The 18,471-nt window shown below is 39.8% G+C and overlaps 1 protein-coding gene across 3 annotated transcripts in view; it reads left to right on the top strand.

The window, feature by feature from the left end:
• Window positions 1-13,434, top strand: part of LOC125459487 (tetraspanin-32-like) — a 69,284-nt gene extending 55,850 nt beyond the window's left edge. For all 3 annotated transcript variants that reach the window (XM_059651863.1, XM_059651864.1, XM_059651862.1), the window contains 3 exons: window positions 5,911-5,997; window positions 9,253-9,336; window positions 11,938-13,434. In XM_059651863.1, the coding sequence (XP_059507846.1) occupies window positions 5,911-5,997; window positions 9,253-9,336; window positions 11,938-12,033 (267 nt within the window). In that variant the 3' untranslated portion in view covers window positions 12,034-13,434. The remainder of the gene's footprint in view (window positions 1-5,910; window positions 5,998-9,252; window positions 9,337-11,937) is intronic.
• The last annotated feature ends 5,037 nt before the right edge of the window (window positions 13,435-18,471 follow it).

Raw genomic sequence — 18,471 nt, 5'->3', positions numbered from 1 at the left:
TTCAATGTACATTAGAACACATGGTGATAGGTGAATGGGACTTGGTGCAAGTTGGGATTCAGGCAACAAAACTTTAGATAATGAAATGTGAGGCTGGATGAACACAGCGGGCCCAGCAGCATCTCAGGAGCACAAAAGCTGACGTTTCGGGCCTAGACCCTTCATCAGAGCTTTAGAAACAGAGTTTAGAACAAAACTTTAGAGTTGCTCAGGTTTGTGGAGGGTATAAGATGCGAGGCTGGTCTGGAAAATAAAGAAATAATCATGCATAGATGTAACAAAGGCATCGGTAGAGGTTCCATCATTAGATAAGCTTGGGTGGGGTGGAGGTGACTGTTATCATTGTGGTGGAAGGAGGAGATCTTGGTGATGGAGGAGATATGAGATAGGAAGCTCACTACAAAATCAGATATGACATAGAGGTTGAAAGTGGTATGGTGCAACTTCATACGTTTGCCAGGGAGAGGGATGGAGCAGATGACCAGGGGATCATCTGAGGTAGAAACCAAAGATGTGGTCTTCCCATTACTTACTTTAAATAAGTTTCTATTTACTCAACATTAGATGTTGGGCAAATGGGCAACAAATGAGGTGCAATGAAAAGGTTGAGAGTGGTGATACTGAAGTACAGTTGGACCTGGTCAACATACATGTGGACCCAACGAAAACTGCCTGTAAAGATTTATTGCTCTCTCAGATGTGAATCTCTCCTTTTCAAATGGCAATTTGAATCTGGAACCAAGTCAAGGGAATATACGTCCAGTATCAATGCTGGCTATTGAACCTTTGTCCACAACAGAGAAAAAGGCCAAAGATAGAGCTGAGTATGAAATGAAAGTGTTCCAAGTACCCATTGGACCTCTAAATGGTTCAGTTTAGCCAATGTGTCCATCCAGTTCCTTATGCAAGAAGAAACAGAGAGAGAAATGCAGAAAACCCCACAGGGCTATTCAATTTTAAAATAGAATTTTATAGAAAGTGAAATAGATGATTGAGAAATGGGGTTAAGCTGGAATCTGAAATATTGTTGACAAAATCTTAAAATATTTATGTTTTAAAAATGTATCATTGTGGAAAAATTGGACATTCTACAAATAAAGAAGTGGCGTTCTAAGGCCAGAGATGTTTCATAAGTATTTATGCAGTTACTACATTGTTAAAGACCAGTTACGCCTCAGGCAATATGGTGTAACTTGTACAGAAGGAATATTGGTTCAAAAAGGTAACTTTTCTTCAATTCAGTGATTTACTTGATTGCCATCAGTGAGCAGGATATTTCAATACTACACCCTGTGTGGAACATTGCTGTCATCTCTAGAGACTTCACTGCACATGTGCAGATTCCAGAGGTAGCATCGCCACAGCAAAATGTGAGCCTTTTGTTTCAGAAGGTTAAGGCCTTAAAAGGCAGCTCAGAATAAGGTCCTCATCAGTGCTGATTTAGCAAAGGCCTCAGTGCATATTTTGAAATTGGATTCACCTTGTCAATCCACATTGTTTAGGCTCATGCATAGTAGCTATTGGGTGATTTAACAGTGACAAGTATTCATACTAATGCAGAATGCTAACACAGCATCAGAAATTGACAATAATTCAAAAACAGGGAGCATGAGTTGAGGAATTCCTAGCACCTGTGCCCCATTAATATCATTTCTTCCAGGTTACAATACACATAAATAAATCTTGCACAAGGAACTGGGCACACTGGCTGAACTGAACTATTTAGAGATCCGATGGCTACTTGGAATACTTTCACCTCATACTCGGCTGTATCTTTGGCCTTTTTCTTTGTTGTGGAAACTATAAATTACCAGTTCACAATTGTCAACATGAGAGCCTATCTGGCCGTGAACATATTTTTAATGCTGCTCATAGAAGGATATTATTGAGCAGGATATGTTTCCCTATTGTCATTCCATTATTGTCTTCTTGGTAATGGTGGAGAACAAAGTAGAGCAATGAAGGGTAGGACAGCAAGCATATAAAACTACAGGGAAACCAGATATCAACAACAGCCATCAATATCTGTTTACAAGTGGCATATATCTTACAAGACACTGAATGAGATGCTACCTTCACTGTGAAATTCTGGGTGCATTTTGCAACTTTCAGTTGAAATATTTAGAACATAGCTGTCAGAACAACTCAACTTCACTGTCTCAATCAACTTTTAAGCTGTAACCAGAGATTTTTGGAGGGTTATTCAGAGCTGTGCTCTCCTACATATGCAGTCAGTGTCATTTTTGAAGCTGGGAGTTCAGTCATTTTGGATGACTTCTGGGCTGTTCATATCGCTCATGATTTCTGCAAAGCTAAGGCATCTATGTTGTGGTCTAAGGTCAAACATTTCTAGTTTCCACCCTCTGTCTCTGTATGCCAATGCAGCATGCAAGTAGATTCTGATGAAAATACATGTCGAGAACAACAGTAGACTGTCTCAAGACAACATATTGGCCAGATGCACAAAGATTGTGTCTTGTGGCTTTTTTCACGGTTCCTTCCTGAGAATGCAACATAAACATAGAAGTTGCATCTACCAGGTGACACCCATAACAAGTAATTAGAGCTGGCTAGAGGAGGTCACTGTGACAAATGTTCCGAGGCAACAGTAAAAATTTGTTAGGATTCTTCGTAACAGTCACATTCTATTTGACAACTAAGGGAGAGGATTTCTTTCTATTCAGACAAATAGTTTGCTTGAAAGTATGATCCTGGAGGGCAATGTGGATGCCATCTATTTTTCTCTCTTAACTTCGCACAGATCAGCAGCATGAGAAAGCTAAACAGCCGAGGAGTCATCCAAACCTTTATAGAAACTCTTATCTTATTATTTTACTGGCAAGTTTTCTCTTGTACTCTTATTTCTCTCTTCCGTTAATTTTCTTCGCAATTTTTACATCATGCCCAATTATCTGACAATTATTCTTTTTGTTTTATACTGTCCTTAACATTTATAATTAACCACAGATTGTGATTCTGCCCCTTGGAATTTTTTCACTGGAATATATCTATTCCACATATTTTGAAAAATCACCTTAAATGTTTGCCACTGCATCTCGATCCACCTATTCTTTAACATAGTTTGCCAATTCTCTTTAGCCAGCTCTCTTTTCAAGTGCTGAAAACCTCCTTATTTAAGTTTTCTTTTAACAAAGTCTCAGATCTACTGTTCTCTCCCTCAGACTGAATGTAACATTCATTAATATTATGGTTGTTGCCACCTTGGGCCCCCTCACCAAGAGATCGTTAATCTATGGCTATGTTTGTGACATGAAGAAACAGAGATAATAACAGAGAAATCTCAGAAATAAATTGAAATGAAGAATGATAGAAAAACTACCAAACCCTTAAAAATTAAAAGAATATACAGAAAACATATAAAGGTGAAAATTGTTTAGAAACCTTAAATAAAGTAGTTTTTGAAAATCAATTGAAAATTGACTTTATATTGTGCATGTGCATTAAAAACAAAATCAGAGGTGGGTACGTGCAGTTGGATTTTATCATCAGATGGTGGGTGTCAGCAGACACTCTTAATCCATCCTATCTCACCGCACAATACCAGGTCGGGTATAGCCTGCTCTCTGGATGGCTTCAGAGCATTTATAAGAAATTATCCTGAAAACATAATATGAACTCCTCAGCCAGATGAACTTTGCCCATCTGACTTTGAGAGTTCTGAGTTCTGAGGAAGGGTCACTAGACCTAAAATGTTAACTTTAATTTCTGTCTGCCATCAGACCTGCTGAGCTTTTCCAGCAATTTCTGTTTTTGTTTGTGACTTTTGAGAGTCTAAGTTTAAAATGATCTCTACTTCCCTAGTTATCTAGCAGACTAGAACATGGTACCAGTATGGCTCAGATGCAGACTGTCCCTTTAGTCTAGATCACACTTGCCCTAGGCCCAGTGCTCATGCACCATGAATCAGAGCCCATTTTTCCCACAACTTTCTTTGAGCCACACATTTATCTCACTAATCCATTTTACTATATGCCAATTGAAATTCCCACCGTAATAGTGGGAGTTGAAACCTAATTAAGTGATTGGACCCTAATCTCCTTATTTAAAGAAGAATCTCAAAAGTGTTTGCAGCCTGCTCAGGAGATCTGGATAAAATAGAAAATAACAGAACTGCTCTGAAAAATTAGGTTGTATGTCAGGCAGAGTTATAATTTCCTCTAATCTATCCCTCCAAATAAAGAGGCAGACTATTGCATAATGAGGACAATTTGGAGGGTTAATGCATAGTATTTTTAGGTTGCGTTCAAAGTTGTCTGTGTTTAGACATGACTCAAACATTAATGGGGTGGGAATTCTTTCTAGTTGTGATGGCCATGGACTTAATGGAAGCATTTCTAAAGCCCACCAACTAAGCTCGTTATTCTGAGTAAAGGGGTATCATTTGCCCCGTCCAGCTGCAGTGATTCAGAGTGAATCAGTATCATAAATCTTAATAGTTAACACAGTGCGAGCTGGAGGAACAGAAGGCCAGGAAAATTTTCTGAAGAAGGGTCCCAAACCGAAAGGTCAACTTTCCAGCTCCTCCGATGCTGCCCGGCCTGCTGTGTTCCTCCAGGTTCACACTGTGTTATCTCAGACTCCAGCGTCTGCAGTTCTTACTATCTCTCGTAAATCTCAATGTTGTGTTAGCCTTCAGAGCAAAGGGATATAATAATTTGCAACACATTTGTCTCATTCAGTGACACCTTAGTGGTCTCTGAGATGCCCAGCTAGGAGCGAATACAGCCACAAAATCAATGACCGGTACCTGACAAAATAACTCCCTTCTTTCTCTAAGCCATGGAGTGCACTATTATTCCTTCAGTGGAATTAATGTCTGTAGCATGTTGTTCACTGTTAAGTCCATTTGTTGAAATCATCAATACTACAGGCAAGTGCAGTAAACAAGGGATGCTGAAATGCAAAATTGGTACCTCTCCAGCAAAGGGAACAATTTCAATAAGCTGAAAGCCTTTTCCTGAAAAAGACAAAGTGAAATACACATTTTTATTGAAATATAAATGGTGTGACTAGCTTCAAGGATCCAAATTCAGCAAACCAGTGAATTGGCAGTAAGTTACCATTCCTTTCCTATTAGCACCTCATTAACGTAACTGTTTTACAAGAAAGTTGCTGCTAAGCAGCACAATCATTTTCTGTTCCGTTGTTTTGTTAAATGTAAGTTGTAGCACATGGATCCTGGGGCACATGCACACACATTCCCTAAGTCCTGACCTTTGTTTTTCGGATGGAATGGCCTACATGACCGCCAGGACTTTGCAATTTCAGATTTTATAGAAGTATTTGAGATAGCTTTGTTGTCTGTATGGTATAAAGACATAGATGCCAGAAACTCCAGACTCCATCCCTGGACACTGCTGAGTAAGGAGATCCAATTAAGAACATACTTGGAACAGCAGAGTTGGTACTAGTGCCCTAGATTAGGAAAGAATTGACTATAATTCAAATGTATGTGGTGTGTGGGTGCTGAAGCAGGAAGTAACCATGCCTGGCTGTGATGCTTTGAATATATGAATATCTTACTCATTCTCTGTGTTTATTTAAGAAGACTGAGGAAAGGTACCAATGCACTGACAATGACAACAACAAAGTCAGAGCTTCCAGGATCAGAGAAAAGAAAAGTGAGGATATTAGGAGTGAAAAAACCGAATGCTTTCAAACTTTCAATTCTAAAGCATGGAACAAAAGTTTAGAAATGTATCAATGAAATTGTATGCAATCAGAAGTTACTCAAACCTGAATCAATAGAAAGTATGAAGCCTCACTTTTTCCATGGAATTTGATCCAATTTCCGAATTCATGTGCTGCACAAATCTCAGGACTACCAAAGCTGTAGTATTTTATCGTGAGGCATAGCTAATTAAACAATCCTTTTTTATTCTCTCATAGTTTCTTTGCTGTGGAAAGAACTCAACATTTAGTCACTACAGTAGTGTGGAGAATGAAACATGCTTTGCAGAAGGTACTCATCTAAAGGTATGGCACAAACTATAACTAAAGAGAATGTTAAAGATTTTGTCCATGATTACATACAGCTATAAGGACCATACAAAGGATTACAGACAGCTTTAGAGACCAGGTCCAAGATTATAGACAGCTATAGGGACCATGTCTAGGATTACAGTCAGTTACAGGGACAATAAACAAGATTACAAACAGTCACAAGGACCATGAACACAACTACAGACAGCTATAGAAACTACGGACAGCTCTGGGGACCATGTCCAGGATTACAGTCAGCTACAGGGGCCATGTCCAGGATTACAGACAGCTATAGGGACCATATGCAGGATTACCTATATCTGTAGGGACCATGTTCAGGACCAGACACAGCTATAGGGACATGAGTTGAGTTGCAACGCTATACACAAAGTTATGTGGCTGCCCACATGGGCTGGGAACTGTTGTCTTTCCAAAGAGAACTTATTTTTGCAATCCTCAACCCTTTTATATGGTACCAGATATGGAAAAAATATATTTAAGTCTAGCTTTATTTTGGTTGCAAGATCTTCTCTGTCCTAAACTAACTCCCATCCTCGAGTTCCCCACCTTTTCTTGCACCCATCTGAATCTCATTAAGCATTATCCACCTCCAATTTAATGCTAGGCCCAACTGATGATAAGGAACCAAGAACACAGACTACAAATCCCCCACCCCACAACTTACCATTGGCAAGAGGAAGTTTTAACCCAGACCAAAATTGCAAGCTTTCATCTCCTCCAAAACCTGCCAAAAAATATCAGGATCAAACATACGTGTGATAATGGGAACTGCAGATGCTGGAGAATCCAAGATAACAAAGTGTGGAGCTGGATGAACACAGCAGGCCTAGCAGCATCTCAGGAGCACAAAAGTTGATGTTTCGGGCCTAGACCCTTCATCAGAGAGGGGGATGGGGAGGGGGAACTGGAATAAATAGGGATAGAGGGGGAGGTGGACCGAAGATGGAGACAAAAGAAGATAGGTAGGGAGGGGATAGGTCAGTCCAGGGAAGACGGACAGGTCAAGGAGGTGGGATGAGGTGGTAGGTAGGAAATGGAGGTGCGGCTTGAGGCGGGAGGAAGGGATGGGTGAGAGGAAGAACAGGTCAGGGAAGCGGAGACAGGCTGGGCTGGTTCCCCTCCAAAATCTCCCCTTCCCCCACTGCATCCCAAAACCAGCCCAGTTCTTCCCCTCCCCCCACTGCATCACAAAACCTGCCCAGCTCGACCCCTCCCCCCACGGAAACCCAAAACCAACCCAGCCTGTCTCCGCTTCCCTAACCTGTTCTTCTGCTCACCCATCCCTTCCTCCCACCTCAAGCCGCGCCTCCATTTCCTACCTACCACCTCATCCCGCCTCCTTGACCTGTCCATCTTCCCTGGACTGACCTATCCCCTCCCTACCTCCTCACCTATACTCTCCTCTCTACCTATCTTGTTTTCTCTCCATCTTCGGTCTGCCTCCCCCTCTCTCCCTATTTATTCCAGTTCTCTCTCCCCATCCCCCTCTCTGATGAAGGGTCTAGGCCCAAAACGTCAGCTTTTGTGCTCCTGAGATGCTGCTTGGCCTGCTGTCTTCATCCAGCTCCACACTTTGTTATCTAGGATCAAGCATTCGCTTACTCCAGTGGTTAGGGCTTAGTCCTAAATTAACCTTGGGAGTCTTGGTACCTATTGTGTCTCTGAAATAACATTCTAATGAGCTGAATAACTAGGGAAGAAGGCAAAACTAAATAGTAGGGGAAGGGATAAAATTTAGGAGAATATTGTGATCAAAGGCTAGAAACAAGCTGATAGAAAAAGGTATTCATGTGGGAAATAATAAACAGTGACAAGAAGGGACAGTGTTTTTGACTCAGCCAATATTATTACTAGACAATTCAGATTCCAGACTGAAATCTGGCCTGACGGATCAGACGAGTCTAATTTTGTGTCACTGGACTCAAAATATTAACTCTGTTTTTCTCTCCACAGATGCTGCTGAGTTTCACCAGCACTTTCTGTTTTTTTTTGAAGAAAGGGATACCAGTTTATACAGCATGAGAAGAGGGTACTGATGCCCATGATATGTAAATGCTAGATAACAAGGTGTGGAGCTGGATGACACGGCAGGCCAAGCAGCATCTTAGGAGCCAGAAAGCTGATGTTTCCAGCTCCCAAGATGCTGCTTGGCCTGCCGTGTTCATCCAGCTCCAGACCTTATCTTGGATTCTCCAGCATCTGCAGTTCCTATTATCTCATATATAAATGATGTCCCTTTTTTCACGTTTTGCAGCATACCCTCGATGAGTGGAAGACGAAGATCTTAGACTTCTTGCCTCCTTTTAGAGATGTTCAACTTCTGTATTACCAAGCAGTTATCTTTATACCTGAGCAATTGTTGGAGCTCTGATGGAGCAGGCTGAAGGGGAAAAGTGACCTATTGCTAGTTCATAAATTTGATCTGCAGCGACATTGTTGTGCAGGCAAACTTGTCAGCCATTCTACGCATAGTCAGAATCACACAAGCAATAATGAAATTAAAAACCTTTTTGATGATGATGACTAAGGGCCATACGTTGCTCACATTACTGAACACATACTTCCTGCACAGCGTTACCAGATCACTATCAGACAGGTTTGGTCATCTTATGTTTAATATCTTATATAAAGGATGGCATCTTTTGGAAAAAAGTGCTGCCTAGATAATCAGTTCAGCTCAGCAAGTGGAATTTAAGTTCACAAAATTCTGTTAACATAATGGTGGATGCTCAAAATCCTAGGGAAAACTTAGGAGAACTGAACATGGAAATGCGAGATCAATAGGTTCCAAGTGCAACAATGGGGGTGATGAGCACAAATGAGATGAGGAGCCTTCCCAGAACGGCAACTGTGATTGCACCCAAAATAAAATTTGGACTTTCCTACTCTTTAGCAGCCTGGCACCCCCCTCTCTTATACCCATGATTCCTTTGCTCCTCTCAGATTCTCCCCAGTTCTCCACTCTGCGTGCTGAAAAAAAATGCCCAAGTTACAGCAGGTAAACTGCAACACTTTTTGACTTTTGTCATCTAACCATGCAGGTCCACTCTCTCCACCATCTGGTGAATGTCCCAACGAGATCACCAGAAAGTTCATGCAAAGAGTCAAACTAATCTTATCTGGTAAAGTCAGCTTGTTGGTGCAGAAACGTATTGATAAAAATTAAGAATGAAGGCATTTCTTCTGCTTTCAGGTCTGAGTTTTATAACTATGTATTTTGTCCATTAGGATTGTCTTCAGGCAGTGGAGAATCGGATCACTAGCCTCGTGATTATCATTGAAGCACTGACACTATTGGTGGGAACTGTGACGGTAAGGTCAATTGAGGGCTACATTGCAATATCAGTTTGAAGAAAAATGGGTTATCGTCAAGTATTACTACTGATAGATAGAACATAGAACATAGAGCAGTACAGCACAGAACAGGCCCTTCAGCCCACAATGTTGCGCCGACCATTGATCCTCATGTATGCACCCTCAAATTTCTGTGACCATATACATGTCCAGCAGTCTCTTAAATGACCCCAATGACCTTGCTTCCACAACTGCTGCTGGCAACGCATTCCATGCTCTCACAACTCTCTGCGTAAAGAACCTGCCTCTGACATCCCCTCGATACTTTCCACCAACCAGCTTAAAACTATGACCCCTCGTGCTAGCCATTTCTGCCCTGGGAAATAGTCTCTGGCTATCAACTCTATCTATGCCTCTCATTATCTTGTATACCTCAATTAGGTCCCCTCTCCTCCTCCTTTTCTCCAATGAAAAGAGACCGAACTCAGTCAACCTCTCTTCATAAGATAAGCCCTCCAGTCCAGGCAGCATCCTGGTAAACCTCCTCTGAACCCTCTCCAAAGCATCCACATCTTTCCTATAATAGGGCGCCCAGAACTGGACGCATATATATGTGCAGGATAATACATGCTAAAGACTATTATCATGTGTGAAGACTAACTATCATTCTTAATGGAGTAAAATGAAAAATATAAACTCGATGTGACCTGTGGGAAGCCACTGGGAAGAATAAGAACCTCTAGCGTTTTCATTTCTGAATGGCTTTAAAAGGTTGATATTGGATTGATCAACCATTTTCAACCTACATGATTTTACCTCCCTGTTAAAGTCAATGGCAGATTTACAAATCACCCTCATAACCCATGTCCACATATGCTGTGGGTGCTGGCTACTATTTCCCATACAGATTTTCTATTCCTGAAGGCTAACCATCACTGCTCCATCTTTAATAAACTGAGTGGCCTTGAAGCTTCCTTGTTAACAGGGAAAATATTTAGTGTTTTTAAGAGGTACCAAACTGCCCAGCAAACACTGCAAAGAAAATTATATCATTTGTGTGGCAAAAGATGGTATTAGAATCAATGTCTTATGTCAGCTAGTTGCTGCGTATCTGCTGAGCAGCAACGTAATACATCCGTAAATGCCACGTAAACGACCCTTTACTTCACTGCAGAACCTGTGTGATGGCTGCCTGTTCACTATACAACTGGACAAATGACATTGGTAAATTCTTGGCTCAGCAATATCATTCTTTCCATCATCTCTGGTTTCATGCATAGATCTATTATATATCAGCTGCCTCCTATAGTTCTTACATTGTTTGCCACCTCAGGTTGTTAAAGCATCACAACATTTAACATAATGTGGCTGTTACTTAAAATAATACCCTCAATAACTTATTTTAGAGTTTCAGCCAAATATATTGTTACTGCTCTGATCTATTTCAGTCATGATCTGATTTAATGGTGAAACATGCTTGATTTGCCGACATCTTCACAATTATAACTTATCATTGATGACCTTGGTTATCAAAGAGTGTCTGTAGGCACAGGGACCCTGAACTATGGAACACTGATCTTAGTTTTACTGTGCATATATTTACTTACAGTAAGTATTCTTTTCACCATCATGTAAGCCTATCTAGAGGCTGGTGGGAAAACTCACATTGTTAGGCAACAGCAAAGAATCTTGATAGCACACTGTATGCATACCACTGTAACTGTGTCCAGGATCTGAGTGCCCATTGATCAGCACAACAGAGGATTTGAGGATGTGAGCTAGTTGTTTTAATAAAGTATTACGTAGATGGCATGTTTAAAATGAAGACAGTCACTGCCAGCAAAAACTGACTAAAGGATCAAAAACAGATTGTGTAAACTCTGATATTCCCTAGATGCTAGCGTTTGTAAATTTACTCTTCTTGCTTTTACATTTCTGGTGCGGACATGATGGGATAAATGGTGGAATCCTTGAGCCAAATTTTGTGCAATATACATAGGCTGCTTTGCAATGCAGAATGAGGTCAACAGGCATGGGTTCAATTTCCACACCAGCTGAAGTTACCATGATAGACTCTTCGTCTCAACCACCCCCTTGCCTAAGGTGCGGACACCCAATCACCACCAGTCATTTCTCTCTAATAAGGGAGCAGCTCTATGGTTTCATAAGACTGTGGTGACTTTACCTTTAATATACATAGACACTTTACTTGGAAGCAGAAATCAAAATGTCAAAATTTCCAGAAGGCACGAATGTGGAGTGGTGGTTAATTGAAAATAAATGTGTAAATGGCTTAGATGAAGGTAGGCAATTATGTGTCAGATGATATGGGAGGTAATACACTTTTGGGCTCATTAAAAAGAAATGCAAACCAAACAATAAATCTTTAAAAAACAGTTAAGGGTTTGGGGATGCATTTTTAAGTGGCAGGACAAAGCAGGGTTTTTATCAATAGTGGCAATTTGCTCACCATTATGGAAGATTCTAATACCAAGTATAGAAGTTAACAATTAAGACGTTAGGAAGTAAAAAAGAAAAAGAATGGAACTCAAGTCTTCTTTTTAACAATCTCACTGCTAATTATTGATATTAATTCCTGCATTTCTGTTGTCATTCCAGGTTCATGGAATGATTCTGACTGCGTTCTTCTGCTTTGCTGGTTGCTTGGCCGAGGATTGGCACACAAAAGGCAAATACCAGGTGACAAAGCAATAGCAAGCACCGAAGTGAAATCAGAAACTAGGTGCTGGTCAGCCAGAATGAGACACCCTGTGAAGTGAGTTTCTGGATTTTGTGAAAGATGTCACCTCTCAGAGCTCTGATTCTCTGTGCTGAACGTTCTTAAATACACGTTCTAAAGGAAGATGAATTAATGCATAACCACTTCACACTGATCTGTTGTGAAAAAATCCCATGGGTCAGCCCCTCCTCACTGCATTGTACCTAAAGATTGTGCTTCTAAAGAGTGCTGAGCTTTGTTTCATGCTGTTGTGGCAAGAAACTGTGATATTGTGATCTGCCACCAGGTGAGTTTCCTTAAAATACAAATTTTGAAGCAGGATATGGTGTTCAAAATTAATGTCAAGAACCTCAGCAATTTTTCTTACCGGGATTGGCAGCTGGGATGACAGAACATAAGGATGTAAGAACAGAAATAGGCCATTCAGCCCCTCAAATTTGTCCGTACAATGAGGTCTGCTATTCACTTAAATCCCTGATGATTTATACCTCAACTCCATCTACTTATTGCGCCTCCATATCCATTTATATTATTGATGGATTTTAGCCAGACAACCACAGAATAAATTATTAACCAAGCTAAAAACTTTTTGTGGGAGAGAGTTCCACATTTCTGTGCCCCTTCATGTGATGAAGTATATTTTAACTTCTCTCCTGAATGGTCTGGCTGTAACATTAAGGTTTTGTTCCCTTGTCCCAGTCTGCTCCATCATTGAAAGATGTGGAAGGCTGATCGATGAGCTTCCATCTGTCAAGATTGATCTTCTTGATAAACTTGTGTGGGAGGGTAGGAAGAACAAGCATTTAGGCTGAAGAAGAGATGAGGTAGGAGCTGGAATGGGCAATTATATTAATGATCAGAATGAGCTGCTACGTTGATGGATAGATATTAGGAGCTGAAGATGAAACTGTAGTCTTTTGAAAATTCTTATGATGAGTTAAGTTGGAGCAGTGATCAAACTGCCCCATTATCATTACTCTGAAATAGAATTTGGTAGTAGTGTCCAAAAAACTTCTTTGAAGTGAAGGTCTGTGGTGTATTAATCAGGACCTGGAGTTTCGGCCTGCAATGTGATGTTTTCGTGTAATTCAGCTATTACTACTTCCTTTCTTTCAGTATATATAAAGCATCATAATTTTGGTGTCTGAGCAAAATATTTTTGTAACTGTGTACTTTTACTATTAGTCCACATCTTTAATGTTGTTCTACTACTGTTCTCATTGTTGACTCTTTCAGTGGCCTCACAGTCTCATTCCCATTCCACTGCATCTCACTGAACCTATTTGCTTCCCTTGCATGTCACTAACATTCTCGTTAAGCTGGAATGTGATAATGGGAACTGCAGATGCTGGAGAATCCAAGATAATAAAATGTGAGTCTGGATAAACACAGCAGGCCGAGCAGCATCTCAGGAGCACAAAAGCTGACATTTCGGGCCTAGACCCTTCATCAGAGAGGGTCTCTCTGATGAAGGGTCTAGGCCCAAAACGTCAGCTTTTGTGCTCCTGAGATGCTGCTCGGCCTGCTGTGTTCATCCAGACTCACATTTTATTATCGTTAAGCTGGAACGCCCCTTTTCACCTTTAATTAAAAGGAATTATCGTGCTGTTGTCCTAAAGAGTTAAGCTTGGCTTGTTTAGAAATGAAAATGTTTTACTGTTTCGTACTCACTGTGTAACTCGCACACAGGCAGTGAGATGACATGACTGACAGATGAATAGTGCCAATGTTTAATAAACAATGTAACGTCTGTACGATGCTGTTTCCACCGATGAAAGGATGAATTATACGATGTTCTCAGCTCCTTCATATAGACTTTACTGCAGTGAGATTTTGTTTGTTACACTTAAATGCAGTACAAAGACACCCACCCCCTTTGACTCAATAAGCCATTGCCAGCAATGACCCACCTGCATGGTGTTGAGCAAGGGAAGCCTAGCACGTGCCAGGATTAATTCTTTAAATGTTAGATTAGAGCAGTTGATGGGGTGCTACATTTAGCCCCAGGTTGAGGAGCATAAATGATTTCCCACTCACAATCATTATTCAGTGGTTCCTGTTGGATTGTGCATTGTACAGAACTTGGAAACATAGGAACTAGGTGCGTGGGTAGGCCATTCAACCCTCAAGCCTGTTCCACCGTAAAATATGATGATGACTGATCAATATCCTGATCCCACTCTTCCTCTTCATATCCCTGATCATTTTAGCTATATATATATTCCCTTCTTGAAAAACACATAGTGTTTTGGCCTCAACCACTTTCTGTGACTGAAGAAATTTCTCCTCATTTCAGTCCTAAAAAGCCCTTTATCCTTAAACTATGACCCCTGGTTCTGGACTCCCTCCACCATCTCAAACATCCTTTCTGCATCTAACCTGTCTAGTCTTATTAGAATTTTTTAGGTTTCTTCGAGAACCCACCACATTCTTCAAAACTCCAGTGAATACAATCCTAACTGACTCAATTTCTTTTCGTATGTCAGTCCTGCCATCCCAGGAATTAATTTGCTAAATCTTCGCTGCATTCCCTGTATAGCAAGAACATCCTTCCTCAGACATGGAGACTAGAACTGCGCACAAAATTCCAGGTTTGGCCTCATCAATGTATAATTGCAGTAAGACACATTTGTTCCTGTACTTGAATCTTCCCACTATGAAGCCAACAATCAGTCTTTACTGTCTGCTGCATTTGGTCAGATGTCTACAGCCTGCAGAAATTCTTATCATTGTTAAAGCAGAGATCTCCAGATACAATATTGTATCTAAACATCCAGCCTGATTATGGAATAGCTGCTGAATAATCAGCCTCCAGTCCATATTTATGTATCCATACTGCTTTAGACATACCACAGATATTCCCTGTTAAAAGAGCAAACCTCAATTTGTATGAATCTTACATCCTCAGAACATTCCAAAACACTTCAAAACCACTCAAGTACCTTAGAAATGCATTCCTCATGGTGACATTAGCAAAACAAAAACAATGCAGTCAGGTTGCTTACAACAAAATCCCACAAACTGCAATGAGATAAACAACTGGAATTTCCACTTTTGAGGGAGTTGATTGAGAGATGTTGGCCTGATACATCTCCTACTCTTTTACATGTAATTATCTGTCACGGGATAATTTATGTTCATTTTAGGAGGGGCAACCGATGCTTCTGTTTAATACTTCATCCAAACGCTGTACAGCAGTGTGTCTCCCTCACAGGATTGCACTGACATCTCAGGTCAGAATATGTGCTCATTTGCGAAGTAGTTAAACTCACAAATTGCTAATTTGAAGACAAGTCTGCAACTGAGGCTGATATACTGTATGTAGAAGCTATGGGAACCGTTTCTTTAGCAAGATGTTTGTTCTGGAGATTGAGGAATACAAGCTTATCATACATCATGATAGAATGGTGGTACAGACTCGATAGGCCAAATCGCCTAATTTTGCCCCCATATCTTATGGTCTTATGATATTTAAATGTCTCCATGATTTTTACAAATGTAGCACAATGCCAGAAAGAAAGTCACTCCATGTGATTGAAACAGGATCATACAGGCAGACTGGCAAAATACTGTGCCAGCAATATTTAAGTTGATATAACGTTGGATAATTAGATACACCAATGAGACCAGAATGAGCATTGTTCAGGTATAAAGCTCATTTGCAATGTAATAAAGGAAATTCAGACAATTTAGGGATAATTCAATATAGAATGACAACAGGGAAGTTTCATAATACTGTACCAGGCAGGCTGGATATTGATGTCATAAAGGAAATAGTAAACAAGCTCAAAGTGGCAACACAGGTGTAATCAATGAGCACTTGGGAAGCCTTGAGATAGGTCGAATTGTTATACCTTTTTCTTACTAACTCTGTTGCCAACCAGAGAAGAAAATAGTGTAGTAACTCACATTATTGAATATTGATTTGTGATCTTGATGCAAAGGGGACAAGCAAACTACCAGATAATGTTGGTGTTACCAATGCTAACCAGAAAAGAGCTTAATGCCCAAGTAGAAAAATGTGAGAATTTACAATGACTGGGCCTGACTGACTTCCCACCAAAGCAGGCAGAAAGAGGCATCTCGCTAGCTTCACAAACAGAGCAACAGACGAGTTTTGTATTACTTCTTACGAGTGGAATAAACACCAGTAGGAACTGGTTAGCTGAACAATTTCCTGTGTTCTAATGTTCATGTGATTCAATAATCCTACTCGTTCTTGTCTGAACCATTTCTAATGTATAAATTCTTTTAGAGTAAGGCAATTAAATCAGAAACCCCTCTTAAGAACTGGCTTCATCTTTGACCTATACTATGTCAGCATAACATTTTCTGTGTTGTAGTCTAATGTTTTCCAAATGTGGCCAGCACATGATGTCACTTAACAGCTGCGTCACAATGGTCAAGTATTTTCAGGGTATCATTAATGATTGTTCTTAAATAGTTCTCCGTTGAGCTTCTATCAATGAAGACTCTTGCATGCTCTACACACATTCTGTTTTTTGTCCCATGCACATTGCTTTGTTGATATAAAAATCAAACTGCTTTACTGTATGAAGGACAGAACAAAAGAATACTGTTTTCCACACTGCAGCAGGAACTACATTTTAGAACCCATTTCATTATATGAAGATTTATTCAGAACCACGAGGCTGCGAAAGGTACTATGTAAATGAAAGCTCTTTACCTTGATAACTTTCATACCTGTCGATGGTTTCTTTAGAGATGCAAACCAATCTTCTTTCTCTTTATTTTCTGAAGACAATTTCGAGACACTTAATATTCCAAAAGCAATGCCCTGTTCTATCTCATGATTTATGAAAAGTAGCAATCCCACAATGTTTCCCTGTGGAACTCTCCTGATTAATTTTTCCAGGATTTTCCATGTATTGCCACTGTTATTTGCCTATAAAACAATTCTCAATCCAGCTATGTAATTTGTCATATTTTCCCCATTGTTGTAGAGGGATGTTTGTTCATTTCTCCAAAATTTCCATGTGCTTAATTATTTCCTTTTAGAAATATTATAGATTTACAAACTACAATCAATTATTATCCTGATCTATGCCTATGTAACCTTTGCATTTGTATGTTCATTTAAAGCACTAAGCAAAATTTCCTCAACTATTTTCTCCAAACACATGTCCAACCGTCAGCCAGTAATTGTCGCCATCACAGATGACTCCTATTTCAATATCAGAAAAACTTTTGTTATCCTGCGGTTCTTACATATCTCTCCAACATATGTAAATTTTATTAATGTTATCCAAAAATACTATTTTCATACATTTTTCATTACTTAAAAATTCTCAGAAGTATCTCACCAGCCCAGGGGTGCTCAGAATATTTAATCTTTCTAGCTTTTGGACAATACATTATTTATAAAGTTCTACAAAGTTTGTAAATTATTCAGTCCCATTGACCACAAGTAGAACTCATTCACAGCCATCTTTTGCAAACAGAGACTTGCTGTATTCATATCAATGATCATGATTTTGTGAAAAGCATTGCATAAATACAAGCTGTTTCTTTTTACATTATAGAAGCAGGCAAAGATAGATAGTGATGCTAAAGAAGGAGGAAGAATAGGTTTAATATGATCAGAGTGAAAAACTGAAAAGGATCACAGGATCTACTAAGATGATTCTTGCCGACAAAAACATGGCTTTTCGATCTTCTGTCTCCAGATGCTTTTGTGTATTTGCAGGAGCCACAGAATGACTATTTTACACTTATAAAAGTTTTTGATTTATTCATTGAAAGTCAGAACTCACAGAAGCTGCTTTTCTTCAGACTTAAAGTGATTTTTACTTCAGGAAACTAAGCTTGCAGAAATTTTATGGGTTCTCATTATCTTGTTCACAAGCCAAAACTATTCAACCACCTGGGAGCCAATCACGTAGTTGTTGATGGTCAGAGGCTTTTGGCATTGATAAATCATCACTGGTCCACAGACAAACAGCTACGTGTTGCTGGCTGAAGCTCCATTTGTAAATAGTACTTGGGTCCAGCGTGTCTGCAAACCATCTACAACTGTTTGAACCAACAGTTCTGTAAACAGTACATACAAACAATATCAGAATACTTGCTTTCACAAAGTGCAGTCATCCTTCCACAAGATTTTTAATCCATTTCAATCCATAAACGAAACTACAGAAAAATAGAAACACAGTAATCACAACATTGTCACTTAGCACAAAAACATCCTGTCAGTTAGCCATTCGAAAGCAATATTAGAGTAATATTAGACCTGAAATATTAACTCTGTTCCTCTATCCACAAATGTTGCTAGACCTGCTGATTTTGTTTGGCATTTTCTGTTTTTGCTTCATACAACCTCTATAGTAATTGCTTTAATTTCAGTCCCTCAAGATCTGTTAGATTTATGCCCATTTAGATTGGCTCTTTAGTTA

Source organism: Stegostoma tigrinum, chromosome 17 (genome assembly GCF_030684315.1).
Source record: "Stegostoma tigrinum isolate sSteTig4 chromosome 17, sSteTig4.hap1, whole genome shotgun sequence".
Taxonomy (NCBI): domain Eukaryota; kingdom Metazoa; phylum Chordata; class Chondrichthyes; order Orectolobiformes; family Stegostomatidae; genus Stegostoma; species Stegostoma tigrinum.
This window is presented reverse-complemented; position numbering and strand designations above follow the sequence as displayed.